General features: G+C 37.0%; 1 protein-coding gene across 1 annotated transcript in view; it reads right to left on the bottom strand.

Annotated features, from left to right (window-relative positions):
- Window positions 1-3,057, bottom strand: part of RORB (RAR related orphan receptor B) — a 38,815-nt gene extending 35,758 nt beyond the window's left edge. Inside the window, exons 1-2 of the mRNA XM_054397586.1 lie at window positions 3,052-3,057; window positions 1,552-1,677 (exon numbers count right to left, since the gene is read on the bottom strand). Coding sequence (XP_054253561.1) covers window positions 1,552-1,677; window positions 3,052-3,057 — 132 coding nt within the window. The remainder of the gene's footprint in view (window positions 1-1,551; window positions 1,678-3,051) is intronic.
- Between the last annotated feature and the right edge of the window lie 15,730 nt (window positions 3,058-18,787).

The raw sequence follows: 18,787 nt of genomic DNA on the forward strand, positions 1-18,787 counted from the left end.
AGCTATAGTGTCAGACACAGCACTTACCTTAAAAGAGAGCTCTGACAGGTTGAGATGCCTCCCATCAGACCCAATGTGAAAACTGACATCTTTTTCCACAACAGGCTCACACAACAAGATTAGACTAATTGATCTGATACTGCAAAACTGGCACAAACCCAATAGGGTTAAAACTACCGTAAAAGGAAGAGAAGCTCTTTATCTGTAGGGAGTCTACATAGAGGGGTATCATCTCCTCTTGAGGCACATACAAGGGCTAGCATTAACCCTAATCACATTTAAAGGACATTCTACCCCTAACTGTTCTGTGGGCACTGAGTAACTACACAAGCTGCTATTTTTCTGCTTGAAGAACTTTTTCCCTGTAGCATTTGTACCGATTTTGAAGTATCAGATTAATTAGTCTAATGTTATTTCATGTAATCATTGTAGGAAGATGCCTATTTGCAGTCCAGTGTCACAGTAAGATAGTGACACACTGTGAGTTGTTGTTTACTATTAACTTTTCTGAAAGACATCTGATCTTTGACTATACATTGCTTCTCAATGTGTCGGCATTAAAAGCTTTCAATTGGAAATTAGTGTATCAAATTTTTCAGATTTTTCAGATGTTCCAGGGTTTTTTTTGTAAAGCATTAGCTAAACACAGATTTACCACTTCTCTCCACAAACATGAACCCCCTTTGAAATGTATCAGCTTCTGTGTTTCCACATAGAAGAAATCAGAGATACTGCAACTCCATCTTTGCAATTTTCCCGTTACAGTCAAAGCTGAAATATCAACATGTAATATGAAATTCTATTTTATCTTTTAATTTTTTTTTTATGAGCAATGACACAATTCCTTACCTGATAAAGTCACAGAGTACTTTTAAGATGAAAACCTTTATTCTCTTGGCTTGGATTCTGATTTGTGTTATTTGAACTAATGCCTGAGATAACATATTAATATGGCTAAGCAGCATGGAAAGGTTTTTTTACCTCCCTCCCCTGCCTCCTTCCCCCCTTTTTATTTTATATTCTCCAATTTCCAGTCATTACTCTGGGCTAGAAACTGTAAGGAAGGCAAAGGATTATTTTACACTACTCATAATGCAAGGCATTTTTTTCCTTCTGGAGATTACAATTTGGCATGCAGAGAATACAAAGGGGATAAAACGGGACCAAACTGACACCTGCAGGCTTTTAAGATGTTGAACTGAGATACTGCATCAGCTTTTAATGCTACATGGATTGTATAGGAAACAAAAGATAAGAAAGTCATGTCTCAAGTTGATTTAAGGTAGAACAGGTGTGACTTACATTTACTAGCCCCTGCATCAGCACTTACCCTGCAATTAATTCATGTTTCAAATCAGGAGGCAACTCCAAAGACTATTTGATGAAAAAGAAAGGAACTAGTAAAATTATGCACGAAACGCATCTACATCAGCATTGGGCTTTACAGCCTTGGCACCACTTGCTTGAAAGCACGTTAAGAGTGTATTACTGTACACAGATGCCTCAGGCTAATGCAGATGCTGATGACTATGCTGTATTAAAATGCCATACCTTGCAGCCTTCACATGTGATGACTCCATAGTGTATTCCAGAGGATTTGTCACCACAAATTTTGCATGGTATCACTTCAATTTGTGCTAGAAAAGAAAACAAGACAAACATTTTGAGTACACAATTCTATTTAATTACTTTCTTTCTCAAATAAATATCTTAAACAATAAAGCTAGACAGCAGAAAACCCGTTCACTTGCTTGACAATATAAAATTGTGTCTTGCACTGTGTTTCTGAATGCTCTAATCGGCAAATTTAATTACGTAGTTGTTACCATACTCCACAAAACTCTTCAATAATTGAAGATACCACATGATTATCAAGTTTTTCCTCAAATTCTCCCTTTTCTTTTTATTTATTGGTTAATTTAATCCACATTATTGATAATTATAGTCTCTAGGGGCCCCTAAATATTTATCTGCATTGTTCTTGCTTAAACGTTTCAAATACTGTCAACCTCATTTTGGTGAGGTAGAATTCCATGGTATATTTTGATGCTCTTTTTCAAAGCAGTAGACGTGGTGAAATATTCACATTCTTCAGAATATAGATTCAAGTATCAATGATACTGATTAAACTGGCAGAGATGGGCTTGTAAATGATTTCTTAACCTCTTCTCTTCAAGCTATTTGTTTCAATCTTTAGACTCAGTTTAAGTAGCCAGTGGCTGTGCACTGGAGAGATAGGCTTTATCTGAAATGTCTGAATATAAGTGTGCTTTAGATCCTTTTATAAATCTAATGATCATTTATTTTGGAGAAGAAAAACATGATTCACTATCTTCCCCATGTTTCTCATTGCCAACATAGCTGTTTGCTTCACTCCATTACTTTGAATCCTGTGTATACTTCCTTTCCTGACACTGTAAGAGCACACATTCTGAAATGTAGGGAAGGATCGTGCTTTTGTTGCAGTCAGATGAGTTGAGAAGTGGTGGAAGACCTGTTTTCTTTCACATGTTTTTGTAAGTGGGATGCCGCCTCCCTAAAATTCTCCTGCCACTTGGAAGTAGCATCATTCTTGGCAAGGATCAGTATTCCTGGTGGATACCTTTCCTCATGCACAGGACAAGAATACAAGCACTTCTCTGCAACGCAAGTCACCAAATTCTTGGGAGGCAAAACTGAGACCTCCTGTGGTAGGGATACCCTGAGCACAAGGTTTGCTAACTGTTAGTAGTTTAACAGGACACCTCAACTCCAGGAATGTATTGGGAGATAGCAAAACAGTACTATTGTCCAGATGATCATTCTAAGAAAAGTACCTAATTTCAAATCCGCAGACAGTAGAAAAGTTTCTAAATACTGGAAAAAACCCCACACTTAAAGATGACTGCACACTCTAAGTTCAGCACGAAACACACTTGTATGGTGGATCCTGTGACAATGTAATGACAGAGCATGGATTTTTTCCCTGTTTCTACCTATGTGTTCTACCTAGGGTCCTATTTTTACCACTCCTAATAGAAGCCAAGAGTTTCCAGAGAGTAATTTACCTACCACCATGTGGTTAAACAACCAAAATTGAGAAGCATGTCCCACAGTCACCACACTTCCCACTGAAAGGCACATTGCCATCCCTTCTCCTTTAGTGCTCCCCTACTTAAAGGCTTACGAAAATAAAAACAAAGTGAATGCTAGCAAGCCCACTTCTCTGGAAAGTCAAGTAACTATTCCCATGGGACAGAGTATCCCAAAAAAGTCAGGAAAGGGGATGTTCATGTATGGTGTCAAGGGTCAAGACTGGTCTGGCCACTAAATGAATGACAGGTCCACTCTATTAACCCCTCTCCATTTCCCAAAGAGGAAGAGAAAAGGAATAACTGGAAAACTAAAAAAAAAAAAAAAATTAATTATGTCACCATCACCACTGACGCTGTGGCAGACACTGGTGAATTCTCTGACTGGACTCAGTGGCAGACAGGAACCAGATTCAGGAGTCTGACAATGGAACTGGATTATGAAACACATGGATCAAGATCAAAGGCAGAATGGACTGAGTCTCCTTGGGCAACAGCCATTAAAGAAGAGAGCTTGGCTTTCATGATCTCTCAGCTTCATACTGAATATGATGTATATGGCATGAAATAGCTAGTTTAGGGTGACCTGTCTTGTCCATTTCTCCCTGTAGGTGTGACCTTTTTCTTATTGCACCCCCAGTGTGGTACACAAGATTTAGTACTGGCTTTGGCCTGCATACCAATCCTTGGTACTAACTATAAGCATCAAGCCTTATCACTACTGCAAACAGGTACTGTCTGTGAAAATACACTGTACATTTCAGAAGAGACTGAGCTGAAAAGTAAAATCACTGAAAAGAATTAATACTGCTCTAACTCAAATCAGGACTGAAGGCTAAAGAGACTTTAGTTCCTCACTGTGAGCTCAGTTTCCTGATCATGACCAGGCAAGCAAACCCGTTTTTTATTTGTTAATACGTGCGATGGACACAAGTCAGAACCAAAATTTTGCCTGTGTTTGTACTTAAGAAAGTTCATATCTAGAAATTTTGGGCTAGCTTCTGTATCCTATTTTATTTTCATTAACTAGGTGGTGGTAGTTTCTTTCCCTTCTAAAGAAACTGAAATGCAGCAGCCATCCTGGTGTGATAGAAAAATAAGAAAGGAAGCCAGTTCCTTAGAGAAAAGCATCTGCAATTCATTGGCAATTTTGCCAGGCTGATCCTGCTTAAATATTCCTATACCTTATCTCCAGTGCAATAATTACAACATTTAAACATGCACCTCTAGGTATTGCTGTTCGAGAGGCTAGTTCAAGTAATTGCTCATAAGTCTCTGCTTAAGAGTCATGTGGAAGAAGTCAGGTTCAGCTCTGGGACCACATGCTGCTTTATGTTGACAGGTCTCAAAGATGTATGTCAGAGGCAGGAACTATAGTGGGAATGTGAGGACATTAGAAAAAGACAAGACAAAAAGAGGAAAAAAAACCTCAAACAATATGAAAGTATTTTAATGTGACTTGTATATAGAATTTGTAACTACTATAGGAACAGAAACGTATGAATTGATCCTGTGACACTTGCTGCATTTAGCACAGTACTTGTTACTGTGAGAAATCAGTAATTCCATCAATGACTTGAAATTATAATCACTATGTTCATGGCAAATATGGGTGGATCAGGTCACTAAAAGATAAAGCTCCAGATTTCAATTAATATGAAATAAATACTTTAGACTTGTGGCTCATTAGTTAATTCAAACTCTTAAATCTAACTATTCTATAAATTAGCAAATACAGGATGTCTAGGAAATTGCTACTATGGCTCCTTAGAGATCTCACAGGACAGGCAGCACCTTTAGGACACAGAAAGCATTTGATGAAGTTTGGAGAAATAAACTCTGCTACCCTCTCCTAGGCACTTCTTTTTGTTTGTAAGATAGCGGAACAATTTAAGGATTTGTAACAGAAAACTTGAGACTTTAATTGAATAGGCCAGATGAAAAAGAAGCCACTGTATTCCCAGAAACCTCTTGAATTACTGTAATTAACACCCAGTGTACCAGGTTTCTTTTGCAGGTTCAACGATTGTCAGAGGCTAGTACACCTCTTTCACATAGTATCTTTCTTCAGCTGCCTATAATTTTATGTTGTTTTTCTTCTTCTCCTCTTAGACCAACAAACCTTTTAGGGACCTGTATATCCTCCCTCTCTTTACATCTATTATAAAAGAAACAGCTCAGTTCTGAGTTCCTTACTGGTACAAAATACACTGATTCAGTATCATTTCCTAAATATTGTGGTAAAAATTGAACAAACTAATAACAGAGGAGTTGCCACAATGGCAACTTTCAGCAGAACAGGACTAGAACTTATTTTATCCGAATGTGGTAACCATGAGGAAGGAATAAGTACAAAACTACTATCTCCACTTTTAAAGCCCTTCCAATTTCTTACTTACCCATCAATTTTAATAATGCAAATATGAATGTCTCCTGCCTCTTTTCAAGTAATAAAACAGGCCTCAACTCCCCATTTTTTTCCCAAATTTTCAACACATTCAGTTTTCATCCCCTCTTGAGATGTATCACTCAATAAATACCTCTAGATCATGATCACTTTGATATCTAAGAAAATATTTATGTTTGGATACATGCCACAGTGTGACTACTCCTTATCATTAACTATAGCTTCCCTCATCAATACCCCAGGAGCATTCTGTTTCTCTGAATTATTAATCTCTTATTATATATTAATTTTGAAGTTCGTTGAAGCTGGGAACTGAGTCTTGTTTTATACAGCACTCTATGAATTGGAATGCCACAATGCATTTCCTGCCCTGCTGGAAAGCAGCTCCACAGAGAAAGACCTTGGAGTGCTGGTGGACAGCAAGTTCTCCATGGAACAACAATGTGCCCTTGTGGCCAAGAGAGTCAATGGCATCCTGGGGTGCATCAAGAAAAGTGTGTCTAGCAGGTCTAGGGAAGTTCTACCTCTCTACTCTGTCCTGGTGAGACCACATCTGGAATACTGTGTCCAGTTTTGGGCTCCCCAGTTCAAGACAGAGAACTGCCAGAGAGAATCCAATGGAGAGCCATGAGGATGATTAAGAGACTTCAGCATCTCTCCTACGAAGAGAGACTGAGACCCCTGGGGCTATTTAGTCTGGAGAAGAGAAGACTGAGAGGGGACCTCATCGATGTGTATACATATGTAAAGGGTGGGTGTCAAGTGGAGGGGGCCAGGCTCTTTTCGGTGATGCACAGTAATAAAACAAGGAACAATGGGTTCAAACTCGAACATAGAAGACTTCTCCTCAACATGAGGAGAAACTTCTTTACAGTGAGGGTGATGGAGCACTGGAACAGACTGCCCAGGGAGGTTGTGGAGTCTCCTTCTCTGGAGACTTTCAAAACCCACCTGGATGCATTCCTACATGGACTACCCTAAGCGATCCTGCTTTGGCAGGGGGGTTGGACCCAATGATCTCTTGAGATCCCTTCCAACCTTTAAGATACCGTGATACTGTGAAATTAATGAATTCTACATTATCAGTAATAATAGTCCACAGATGATTGGTTTACCACCTGGAATCAAATTCATTCTCTTAGGACAACAGGAAGAAGGGTGGAATCCATTAAGGAAGCAAATACAAAATCATCTCACACATTTGAAATGAACACGTGGATAAAAACAAATATTGCTTAAAACAAGCTTCAAACCTAGTATTAACTATTTTCTCAAATGCTGCCTCAAGAGAAATAAAAAATACACTGAGTCACCTTTTTTTTTTTTTTTTTAACAAGTAAGAAATATACTCTGGGCACATTTTATTTTTAATCCTAAAAGTAGGGCAATAACTAGGTTTCAAGAATTGTTATATCAGTGAACTTAGGAATAAATCTAATTTCCTCTCAACAAGGTAACAGTCAACAGGCAGCTAGTGTGTCCATTGTGTTTTTTGAGGACTGCCAAGAAAAATCCAACAGTCACCTTTTACATAATCTCAGTTTAGCATCTGAAGGACTTCATTCAGGAGAAACAAGACTACTGTCTCCCAGAGCTGTAGCTTCCAAGGGGAAAAAATGAATCAAGCTTTCAATATTTAGTTCTTGATCCAAAGAGAATATTAAAGTATGCTGGGCATGAACTTTGAAAAGGAAGTCTTCTCTCTAATTTGTTGATCCAGGAGAGATTGCATTTGAAAGCATCAAGGCTAATCAAATAATCTATAGCAAAAAAAAAAAAAAAAAGCATCTTCTTCACCTTCCAAGAATTCCCATCATCCTTAAGATGGAGTCTTTTGAAAAATTCTAGTAGATTGGCTCTGTTCACTTTCATGTTTGTATCCCTAAGTGATTACAAGTTAAGTGCATTCAGCATTTTTATCTAGCTGCCAATTCCGTTTTGTTTTTTTTTTATACTGACCTTCATGAGTAAAATAGGCTTTCTTCCTTGTCCATCACCATGCATCGAAGGTCCCACTACAGTTTAGCTTACCACCTATGTTTTGGTGGAATAGGCATTCTGCATCTTCACAGCAAGACCACAGGTGCTTTGAATTTGTATTAATAATCTAAAAATATGCAGTTGAGCATACTAGGTATGTTTGCAGCCTCAGCTGTATTTCAGGCAGTGGAAGCTATATAGTTAGCAATATCTCAGTTAGCTAATCAATGCCAGCTAATAATAAGTAATATGTCTGTAGATACCTTTGCTGTCAGTCATGTCCCAAATGAGCCATTAGAGTAAGCAGATATGATGGAATTCACCCAGGAAAATAATGTTTTCGTAAAATCTGCACATTTTCTCACAGTGATACACACAACTCTGTGGTTTGGACTCTGGACTTCGTGGAGCTACAAAGACTGTCAGGTCAACTCTGCCCAGGCTCCCTCTGCGTGTATGTAGCAAGCCTGATCATTTCCAAATACGCCAGTCCTACAGCTCATGTGCAGAGACATACAAATTCCCCAGAAGCAGAGATTCTTTTATATCCGTATGTCTCACTGGGCATACAGAGTAGATTTGATCCATATGTGATCTGTAAAAACTTGTCATGAATTTCAAGGTAAAGTGATAATCCTAGAAATTGGATATTGAGAAACCTGTCGGATCATTGTTCAAAATAGAAAGTGATAGATTACTGCTAAAAACTATTGTTTTTCCCTTAAATCCATGCAAACTATCAGGTTTGCTTACTTTCATGGTCTCACACTTTTTAAGCTTAAAATCAATGTCACGTGGAAAGCTCTTTTGCTGACATGTTTTCTTTCACTGTTCCTCTTTTCTGATATTCCAGTGGAGGGAAAACCAAAACAAAACAAAGCAGTGAATTCCACATCAACTCTACTCTTCATTGCTTGGGTATTCTAAAAACTATCAGAAGAGAACCCTTTAAAAGCTCTTTTTTTATTTATTTTTTTAAAACGTATTTATGTAGCTATCCAGCGAATCCTTATTGTTTACATTTATTTTTTAAAAGAAAAGGGAAGATCAGACCTTAGAGATATGCATGGTAATGTCTGTAGACTGTTGAAAAATGTGAAATTACATGCTATGCATTAGGTTTTTTTCTGGGTTTTGCATTTGAAGGAAGTATATTTATATCTATACTGCAGAAGACATTTTATATGTGCTTCATGGCCACACTGTTTACAGATGTTGTCAAATACTTTGAAATAGACAGATGAAGTAAAATGAGTTCATATTATTACAGCTGCTCCTGAGCTAAAGGTAATCTCCCAACCGCTCATATTATCTGATCTTTATATATCTTCTTGTTACATACTAATTTTGGAAAAAGTCTGGAAAGAGAGCTGTCCACAGATTACTTGCCTTCATATTCCATAGAGAACATGAAATTATAGCACAGTGGAAAAACCTTTCCCATCACAATAAGAAGATAAATAAGAAAAAATGCTTTTGCTCAAATGCCCTTTCTTTTCTTCCCAGAATGAAACTACAATGGATCTAACTGTTATTTAACAATTTGTGAATACTAAGAAGTTGCTATGCTTGTGATGGTCCAAGGATGTACATAAGATGAGTTTTTCAGGACAGGTAATAGCTTCTATTAAACCAAGGGATACACTCTAAAAAGAAATGCTTTTCAACCCAAGGGATACAGTCTAAAAAGAAATGCTTTTCAACCCTAGCTTTATATCACACCTTAGATACAAGCAAAGGACTTCAAGCTTAGAACAGGTTAAGGATAATTGCTCAGAGCTGAATTCCATTAAGCTAATCAATTAGAAAAGCTGCAAGATTTGCAAGATTGTATGTTTCTCTGTGGAGAAAAGGTGGTTGTGAGCAAGCGAACAATAAAAGTCTTAAGAGCAGTGATATGAAATTGTGAGATAATTACTATACAGTTAATTTGGATTTTCCACTTTTTTTTTTTCTCCTGCAGAAGTTATAAGTTAAAAACATTTGTAAATTAAGGGAAAATCTGCATTTCTGTGGTGTTGCTCCAAGACAGGAGACTCATGGACTTCAAATAAAATCTGTAGAGCTTATTTCACAAGAATGACAGCCCAACACTCAAACACCAAAAAGTTAGGAAGATGCTAAAGGGACAGAAATTGCTACCTAGAAGCTTGTTTGTTTATTTTGGATAAAACACAGTGTGTAAGAAGCATAAATGTTTACAGCTGTCCTAGGCTTTTGTGGGACGGTTCACAGGCAGGGAAGGCAATCAAATCAAAGCAGAACTGTCTGTATCCTCTGCACAGCAGCAATAGGTAGCACAAACAAGAAAGGCTCAGTCACCAGATCCAAAAAGATTAAAATCTACTCTGTTATCAGAAGCTATCTTGACCCGCTGTGCTCAATGGAGTCAATAAAGGTCAAGGAATGAGTAAACTTTCACAACTCATCTAATACCTTGCATTTTTATTGCTTCTCAACACGGAGTTCTCTGTATCTAAGAGCTCTTTACCCTGATAATGCATACTGCAAGGAAATTACCTGTGTAACTTCACAGAATAGTGCTACAGTAAAGCAAGTTGCCACACAACAAAACCAGGTTGTCAGACTCATGACTTGGGCTCCATAGGTGAATTCTAATCATAGATATTTAATTAAATCTTAAAAAAATTATCCTGGGCCCCATAAATACCTCAGAAACTTCCCTTATAGGAAAAGATATAAGTGTATAATAAAAGCAGAATTATTACTGTACAGTTTCTACTTAAGCAATGGTTCTGCTGATACTGCACACTTTCCCTAAAGAGATTATTACAGTAATCCCAAATATTATACTACCCAAGCTATCTTATATCTGAGCTCATCAGATCCAATGTTCTGCAAATAATCTCTAGCAGCTTTAGCTAGTGTTTATATAAACTGGCCACAATGGCTATTTGAGCAGTAATGACCGTGTTTTCTATACAATCCCCTACACAGTAAATATGCACTTGCTCAAAAAATAGCAGCCTATATAGAAAATATATTCTTTCCTGTGAGAAGTACTTAGTATTTACTCTGTCAACCTACTTGTTATAATCCTTGGATGTTTCACTTAAATGGTTTACAATATAGCAGCATTTCCCTCCTTACTTGTCTTTGTAGACCACTCAGGAGTATGCAGTGTTTTTGAATTACTGTTTTCTTACAGTCAACAATCCATAGCTACTGGTTTGGCTTTTTTATCTCTTATGAATAAATGGAATAATGAACTTTGCAAGTGAAGGGCCCAGATAGTATGATAAATATTTACAGTTCATGTTGCCTGTTCAGAGCTGGATGAAATTGTCACATAATACTTAGAACCTCGGTGGGAATTCTTTATATTAGATATGCATAGGCCACTGCTGTACAGTTACAAAGCCCAGCAGCACAAAGGGACATGTTGAAGGAACAGGCTCTGAACACCACCTGTTTTCAAGGCTGTGGGATCATACATCACCTTATCTCTCCTCACACACAGACAGTGCTACTGCTTGCTGGAGAAGGGTGGAACTTATTTTATCTTCCAGTGAAGGAAGGTATAGTACTTATTCTTACATTTGTCTGTGGCAGCACTCTCTTCTCCAGAGGGAGAGTGCTACTGGACTGCAGATGCAATACACTCACAATCCTTGCTTTCTCCCCACCTGCTCCCCACTTACGTGCATTGTTTTGGTCAAACGTCCTTAGTTCACTACACTTTAGTAACACTCAATCCCAGAATTTGATGCCATGCAAAATTATCAAGGGAAATGAGGACTGTTGCACCATTCAAATCTCCACACATGATCAACTGACAGTCAGTAGTTTGAGTATTCACAACTCAGTTGCCACTAAATCTAGCCAGAAGCCACACTCTGTACAACCAGAGTATAATTCATAATCCTACTTAACTCCTCCTCTTCAACTGATTATCTTCCAAACTGCTTCTCAAGCATTTACTCTGATAAAAGGAAGAAAGGCTGCACCAACACCTGGGACAGACAACTCTAAGAACAGCAGTATCATGTAGCACAATAATACAGCGCACTGCGAATGATTAGGGATTTAGGAGGTTTGTTCAGTGTGTGCATAGACACAAAATAGAATTGCTGGACTTAGAAAGAATGCAGCTTCAGAGAAAGTAACAACTGTGTCGGAACCTTATATTGTTCCACCTCTCAAATACTTTTTTTTTTCAGCATTTATACTTCATGCAAAAGTTATTTGCGAATCAGGCAAAAAGGCACTTCAAGTCCAGAAATCACTACATGTAGTAGTATCATAAAAAATCCAGTAAGTTTGTATCCTATGTGGATGTTTAGAAAACAGATTTAATTTTCTTTTATAACCAGTGTTACAGCTGCCTGAAATATTACCTCTGAGGACACTGTCCCTGAAGATGGTATTTTACATTGCAAGTTGAGAAAATGTTACTTAAATGATTTAAAGACAATGTTAAAGCACACTTTGTAGTTACTAATGCCTTTTGCAAATTTCAAAACCCATTATTTTTTAGCTGTTTTCTGTCTTCTTCATACATTGTTTTATAGAGAAGGTACTAAATATATCTTTGATCTCTGACAGTAAAGCATTTTGCTTTATGTGGAAATCATATATAAAACAAAATTGTGTTTCTTTGGCTATATCAGTTAGCCCAATAACACACTAACAACTGATTGCCTATGTCACATCATTGTTACTAGCAAAACACTCCTCTTTATATTTATTTGAATGCCTGCAAGATTGCTTAAATGTTTAATTACATTAATTGATCATATCTTCAAATTTCCCCCAAGTATTACATCCCCAGTATGAATTTTTATAGTTTTGTAACTTAATCGTAGCAACCAAAACTCACAATAGTTGCATTTCTGGAAACTTTATTCTGGGATTTTTCTTATTGAAAATTAAGTACAAAATGTAGCCCAGCTCTAATCTGTGAAGATAATGCTGAGTCATCTGAATATCCACATTAAACTACAGAAAAGCCAGAGGACTTTCTGGATGTTCTGCACACAGAATATCAAGCACTACTGAGTACGGACCATGAACAAGAGAATACAAAGGGTTATTTTTCACATTGAGAAGTAAAAGTCTCTGCTGTTTTTTTCCCCTCCTAACCCTCTACACTCCTGTTTCATGGAATGTTTCTCATTTCTGGAATCTCAGTAAATCTATTTGTCTATTTTCAATTAAAAATGATTAATTATACTGTTTTATGACTGCCTTCTGCAAGATATCTTCAGGAAAATTTTAGCTGATTTGGTTATCACAATCATATATTTTGAATAACAATACTTCAGTGAACCACAGGGCATGATGCAACTCAAAAACCAAGAGCGTTTCAGTGAACTAAATACATTGTGTATTTGCAATCCTGATAAACCACTATTAATGCAGCTTTTAAAGTTAAATATTTTACAGCTTAAAGATTCTTGACAAAATAGCTAGCTAAGGCTCAAGGAGACTTGAGACAGAAGAACACGCAAGCATAATTTATGTCTTTATTTTTATTAATGAGAATGACTCAGGGGCAAAAACTTTCTTAAAAATTAGTTGCCTTTTTTTTTCTTTTTTCCTCCCCCCCTTTTTTTTAAAAACAAACAAACAAACAAACAAACAAATATTTTTATTCTTTTAAGCATAAAATCGAATTGGCTGCCCAAGGGAAAGAACGGATTCATTTCTGCTCGTACAGACTCCGGTTCTGAGTTGCACCAAGTAAATTTGTAGTAGCTCAACACACTGAAGTAGAGTTATAGCACTGCAGCAAAAGGGCAGATCTACCTTGTGTCGTCTGGGACTTGATATAATTGCAATCACAGGCAGTGGAATAGTTTCCTACCCACTCTCCTGGATCACTTTCCTTACTATACCTTCTCCCACACCGTAGGTACAATACTCCCCAAAAAAACAAAATTAGAAGAGACATAGGAAACAACAAACAAATAATGAAGGTGATTTCAGTCTGAAACTTGTCTGAAATCATTCCAATGTTCCCTTCTTAGAGCTTTGAATGTATTCATAATTTTGATCAGCAGTACAGATTTTCACTTTTCCACATTTTTATTTAAAATCTTTGCCCCATCTTTTGAAAAGCAATCAAATCAGCTGGAGATATTCTCGGATTTGCATCTGTTGCTGTCTGAAAAATGTTATACTTCCCAACTGTCTACTTACCAATTTAATCTGCAATACTTAACACAGTAGGAAGAATTAATCTTTAGTAAAACTCCATGTGCAATTTTCTCAAGGATAGGATTGATACAGTTGATGACTACTATTTTGCTATTTATTCTTCATTGGAATACCTCATATTGTTTAACAAGTGAAGAAGAAAAATGTTTTAACTCACCAGTTGCACCAGTTTTTATTCTGGGTTGGATATCACACATTTTGTCATATATAAATAGGACTCCTAGGAGTAGAACAGCATTATTCCTACTGCTCTACTTATTCACACTTACACCTGTGCTGCTGCAAAAATGGAGTCTTAACAGACTGCATTAACAAGATTAAATGGAGGAAGTGATAAAGGTATAGGCTGTTCCATTTCATTAAGGAAGGGAGGAAGACTGCTGGAAGAACTGAGTAATGACTCAACATTGTCTTTTGATACTATCCTCACATAGAATGCACTTTTTATTCCATCCCAATAATATAAAAATAAGGCTTCTTTTGTAGAAATTCTGAAAATAAATGCTTTATCATAAGTTATGATTTTTTCAGACACATAAGAAACTGAGGATTAGAATGGCAAATGCAAGATGCCAAATTATTACATATAAACAGCCTATCTTGTGAAATCCTATCAGCCTGCATCCAGAGCTAGAAAGTTAACTTGTTTCCAGTGGTTTTAGACTTCATGTGACAGAACTGCTCCTGTTGGATACCCATTACAGTAAAAAAATACCAGCTAAATCCAAGTTACCCCTAGTTTGTACAGCCAGTAGCCATGTAGGGGTAAGCACTCAGTATGAATCTCTAACAGATTTTCTTAAAGCCCAGAACTACTTTTTTGTTTGTCTGTCTTCCCTATGCTCCCGTTTTCGCATCCTGGTTCACAGCGTGTCTCCTGCGTGAAGCACCGTATAGACTAACACAAAGCTTTACACAGGCTTTCTGTCAAAAAACAAAACAAAGCAAAACAAGACATAAGAATAGACCAGTTTTACAAGACAGATAGTACTTTAAATACTGTGCCAATTGCTGATTCATTTTCCCCTTGGAAGTCTTAGCAGGTTTTCTGTGCTTGGAAAAAATTCCCCTCACCTCCTCATTATATGTTCCTAGGTTTTTTTGCTGGAATTGCTCTGCAAAGTTACTTCATTTCCAGGTAAATTTTCTTCTTAAACCATTTTCTCATGCCCTAAACTTTTGTGTAAAGTACTTGTTGGAATATAAGATGATTCAGATTTTACCAGTTTGGTCCTGCTGTGTATTCATTCCCTTGGAATTTGTGCCAAAGATAAAACAGAGAGGACTTCACTTTCAATGTTCAACAAGCCTTATACATACAGAAGACTCTGTTTAAAAAACAGATATTCAAAATTGCCATCATCTCAGCCACTTTGATTTGAATGCTTGTTCTGGTTAGATACGACAGTTGAGGAATTCTCATAAGTAAGAAACCAATGCAAGGGAAAATATTAGGGGAAAGTTCCAAAGTTTATGAAAATAAGGGTAATTATTGAAGATTAGGAAAAGCATAGCAAACAAACAAACATATTAATTGGGGATAAGCATCCTGAAAAAAAAAGTATTTTTCCAATAAGGAAAACACTAATTGAAGAATACTAAGAAATAGGATGAGTTAATTATGCACAATAATTTATTTAAATCTGCATAAACATTACATAGTTTTTTTTTCATGACTATTCCTAGAATCAGTTACGTAGGCTACATGGGATGCTCTGGGATGATTATCTTAAACAAGGTCCTTGGCCTTCTCTGTTTCAAATGAATACAAATTCTCTGGTTTGCTAGAAGAATACGAATTGCCCTCTCTGTATTATTTCATACATGTGAGCCTTTGATGTCATGGGGCATAATTTTTCTTAACTGGATAGATAATTGGTGAATAATTTTCCTCCTTTTGTAACAGCATTTCATTCTGCTGAACTAGTGATTACCTAACAAGATTTTTAAATCTCACTCTTTCATAATAGATTGCCATTCCCTATTAGACATACCACTTTCTCCTCAGATAAAAACCATGAATCAAAGAAATGGCCAAAAGAAATGAACAACATTTAAAGGTTCACTTTCCCTCTTCTCCCACTGTAATTTGTGCAAGTGAAAACTAGTTCTGCTTGGATCAGAAAGGAATTCATAGATTGTTGCCAAATATTACAGACCCTTCTGATACAGGAATTAGAATCAAACTGGTACTAAGGAACAATTCCAGATGCACTGGCCTTCAAATAACTAGAATTACCACTTGACTAACAGCATAACAAATGATGCCGTATGTCCTCTTGGGTGTATTCCACACCAGAGCAGGCAGAATTCACAGGAGTTTCAGGCAATGGCTGCATTTTACAATGAGAATTCAGTCCCAGAAGAAGAAAGCAATGTCTAAACTCTTACAAAAATATAATGACATGACATAGTTTTCAATCCTAAGTTCGTATTTCTAGAACAATACCCTTCTGACAATTCCAAGAGACGAACAGATATAAAATGAAAACTCCCATTTATAGTATAGCACAAAGAAAACTCTGACAAATGTGCACTGCCAGCTGCCTTTTGACCAGGAAGCTGTTTTGCAAGCTGGCTTACTAGCCCCAACCAATGGATGATCTTAACATATGGAGTCAGCATGCTCTTAGCTTTTTTTTTAACTGTTTCAACATAGAGATCATAGAAACACAGAGAAGTTATAGTTAGAAGGGACCTTTAAAGGTCATCTAGTCCAACCATGCAATGAACTTGAAAATATCCTATTTGCATGTTCATGGAAAAATACTGTCTGTGTTCATTCCTGCCTGATGATCAACAGAAAACAGATTTTTTAATATGATGGGTTTTTTTTAAAGATCATGAAAGAGAGAAATTTAACACCAATGAATGCTATGGAAGGTAGCCATATTCCCTGGTGTTCCTATAGTTAACTTTCTCATCAGTCTAATTTGTTCATCAGTTTATAGCACCTTACACACAGTCACAGGATTACCTATGGAAAGAAAAAATTTTAAGTAAGCAATTATCCTGGTAATTTAAAAAAAAATTAAACTAGAAAAACTATTGCACAGAAACTCCTCAAAGAGAAAGGTAGTTCACAAAGTCAGCTGACTGGATATTACATGGTTTTGTAGAACTGACAAAAAACTGAGGAGCAAGAGCCATCTTGTGCACTTGGGACAGCTCAGCTGTTGTAGGTAAAATCTGTTCTAGGCGATAGCTAGATGATTTGGCTAAGTAAAGGACAATCTCACTACTGCTTTAATGGCCAACAAACATGGAGATTACAAGGGAGACACAGTGGAATTTACATCCACCCAGCCACCTTGTGTGTGTGTGTCTGTGTGAGTGTGTGTGTGTCTGTGTGAGTGTACGTGTGTCTGTGTATACACATGGGAAATACAGTACTGGTACAGAACCTAATTTGGTGTTAACTGGTTTAGGGCTGCTGAAGTCAGGAAAGCTGGGCCAGATACTAATTGCAGGTCTGGTCCTCTTATTTATTCCTACATTCCACAACAGTTGACAAATAAAGGAAAAGTGTTATCAAAGAGGCTATACGTTATAGTGTTATATAGACTATATAGTGTTATTAAAGAGGCTATATGACTCTTCTCCCTAAGGTTGCATATGGATACATCCCCCTGGGTTGTATCGTACGGTAAACAGTAAAGCAGCTTCCAAGTTGTTACAAAATTACTGAGAAAGTAATTTTGTTCTTTCAATTTAGGAAGTAGGTATTGTCTTTCCCAAACGTGATGGAGAAAAACCTTGCTCTTTTTTTTTTTTTGCTTTGTATATTCTTCAGCCATGCAAGTTCTGGTCCACCTCTCAAATGTCCTTTTCAGTGCTGGCCTTTCTCCCTTGAGGACAGAGAAGAGGAAAAAAAAAGATTTGCTTTATAGTGAAATCTTGAGCACTATGAATCTAAGTCTCTGCAGCTTTGGGGACATTACAACAATGTGAAGCAAGTCCTGTTCCACTTGCAGGCTAAAGAGATAAAAAAATAGTGGTTTAAAGAAAGAGTAGTACAATACATGAAGGATCTAGGTGTCCGAATCAGGAGGAAAATGGGGAATATATGGGTGAATCTCAGCACAAAGATTAGCACAAGAAATTGGTAGCAAGGTGTTTTTCTTTTTTGTTTGTTGTTGGTTTTTGTTGTTGTTCTTGGTTTCTTTTTGGTGAAAAGTAACCCCATCAGAGTGGGTGAAGGAGAGCCGTGAATGAGAGAAAGCATGCTTTAAAGCTCTATTGGTCCACTACATAGTGCATTTTAAGTTCAAAGACTTCAAAAATTATAAGGGAGGTTATACCTTTGTGCACAGCAAAGATCTTTGGAGAACCTTTTAACATTAAGATGACAGACTTCCTATGCTGGTATGACCTCCAATGGCTTTAAAAAATACTGAATAAGTTTTAAGAATGAAGGACTAGGTGATTACCCCTAGAAAATTTGAAGAAAAATATTGACATGTAGGAGATAGTATCTTTGAACAAAACTGACAGTGCTGTCCAGATTTTTAGCTTGTATATTATTACGCTTCCATGTGGAAACTTGCAGCATCTTCTTGCTTTACTTTCCAAGGATTGACAGATCATTCTCAACAAAAAAGTGTCTTCCCTAAAATGGACCTAGTATTGGCACACATAAAGAGAAATTTATGATTAAATCCATTCAGAAGCAAGTCAGGTATTTTAGAGTCTTGATGTTCACACACCACTTAATCACACTACCAAACTTTTCTTGTAGGAAGCCATTGATTTTCCAGAACAATTACCACTATTTTCATTATTTCAAAGCTCACGTGTCACATCTCACGTATCACTTGTCTTGTGTCAATCTTTTGCTATTGGATTTTAGCATTGAAGCAAATAATTTGCCATTGTCTATTGCTTGTGGAACTACAGGTCCATAGGTCCATATACTTTTTCTAGTGCGACTGTAACTGTCAGTACCATAGAGATGTACCTGATAGGGCTCTTTTGGAAGCAGAGTGGCCACCTGTAACAGTAGAGCAATTAGGCATATTTTTGTTACAGCTGGAGATCATCAGAACTACTAGTAAAATTCCTATTATGTTGGATATCAAAAGAGCACTCTTTTCCACCCTGCCTACACACAATATATAATAAATTGCAGCACTTCTGTACAAGGAGCTGA

This window comes from Indicator indicator, chromosome Z (assembly GCF_027791375.1).
Source record: "Indicator indicator isolate 239-I01 chromosome Z, UM_Iind_1.1, whole genome shotgun sequence".
Lineage (NCBI taxonomy): Eukaryota > Metazoa > Chordata > Aves > Piciformes > Indicatoridae > Indicator > Indicator indicator.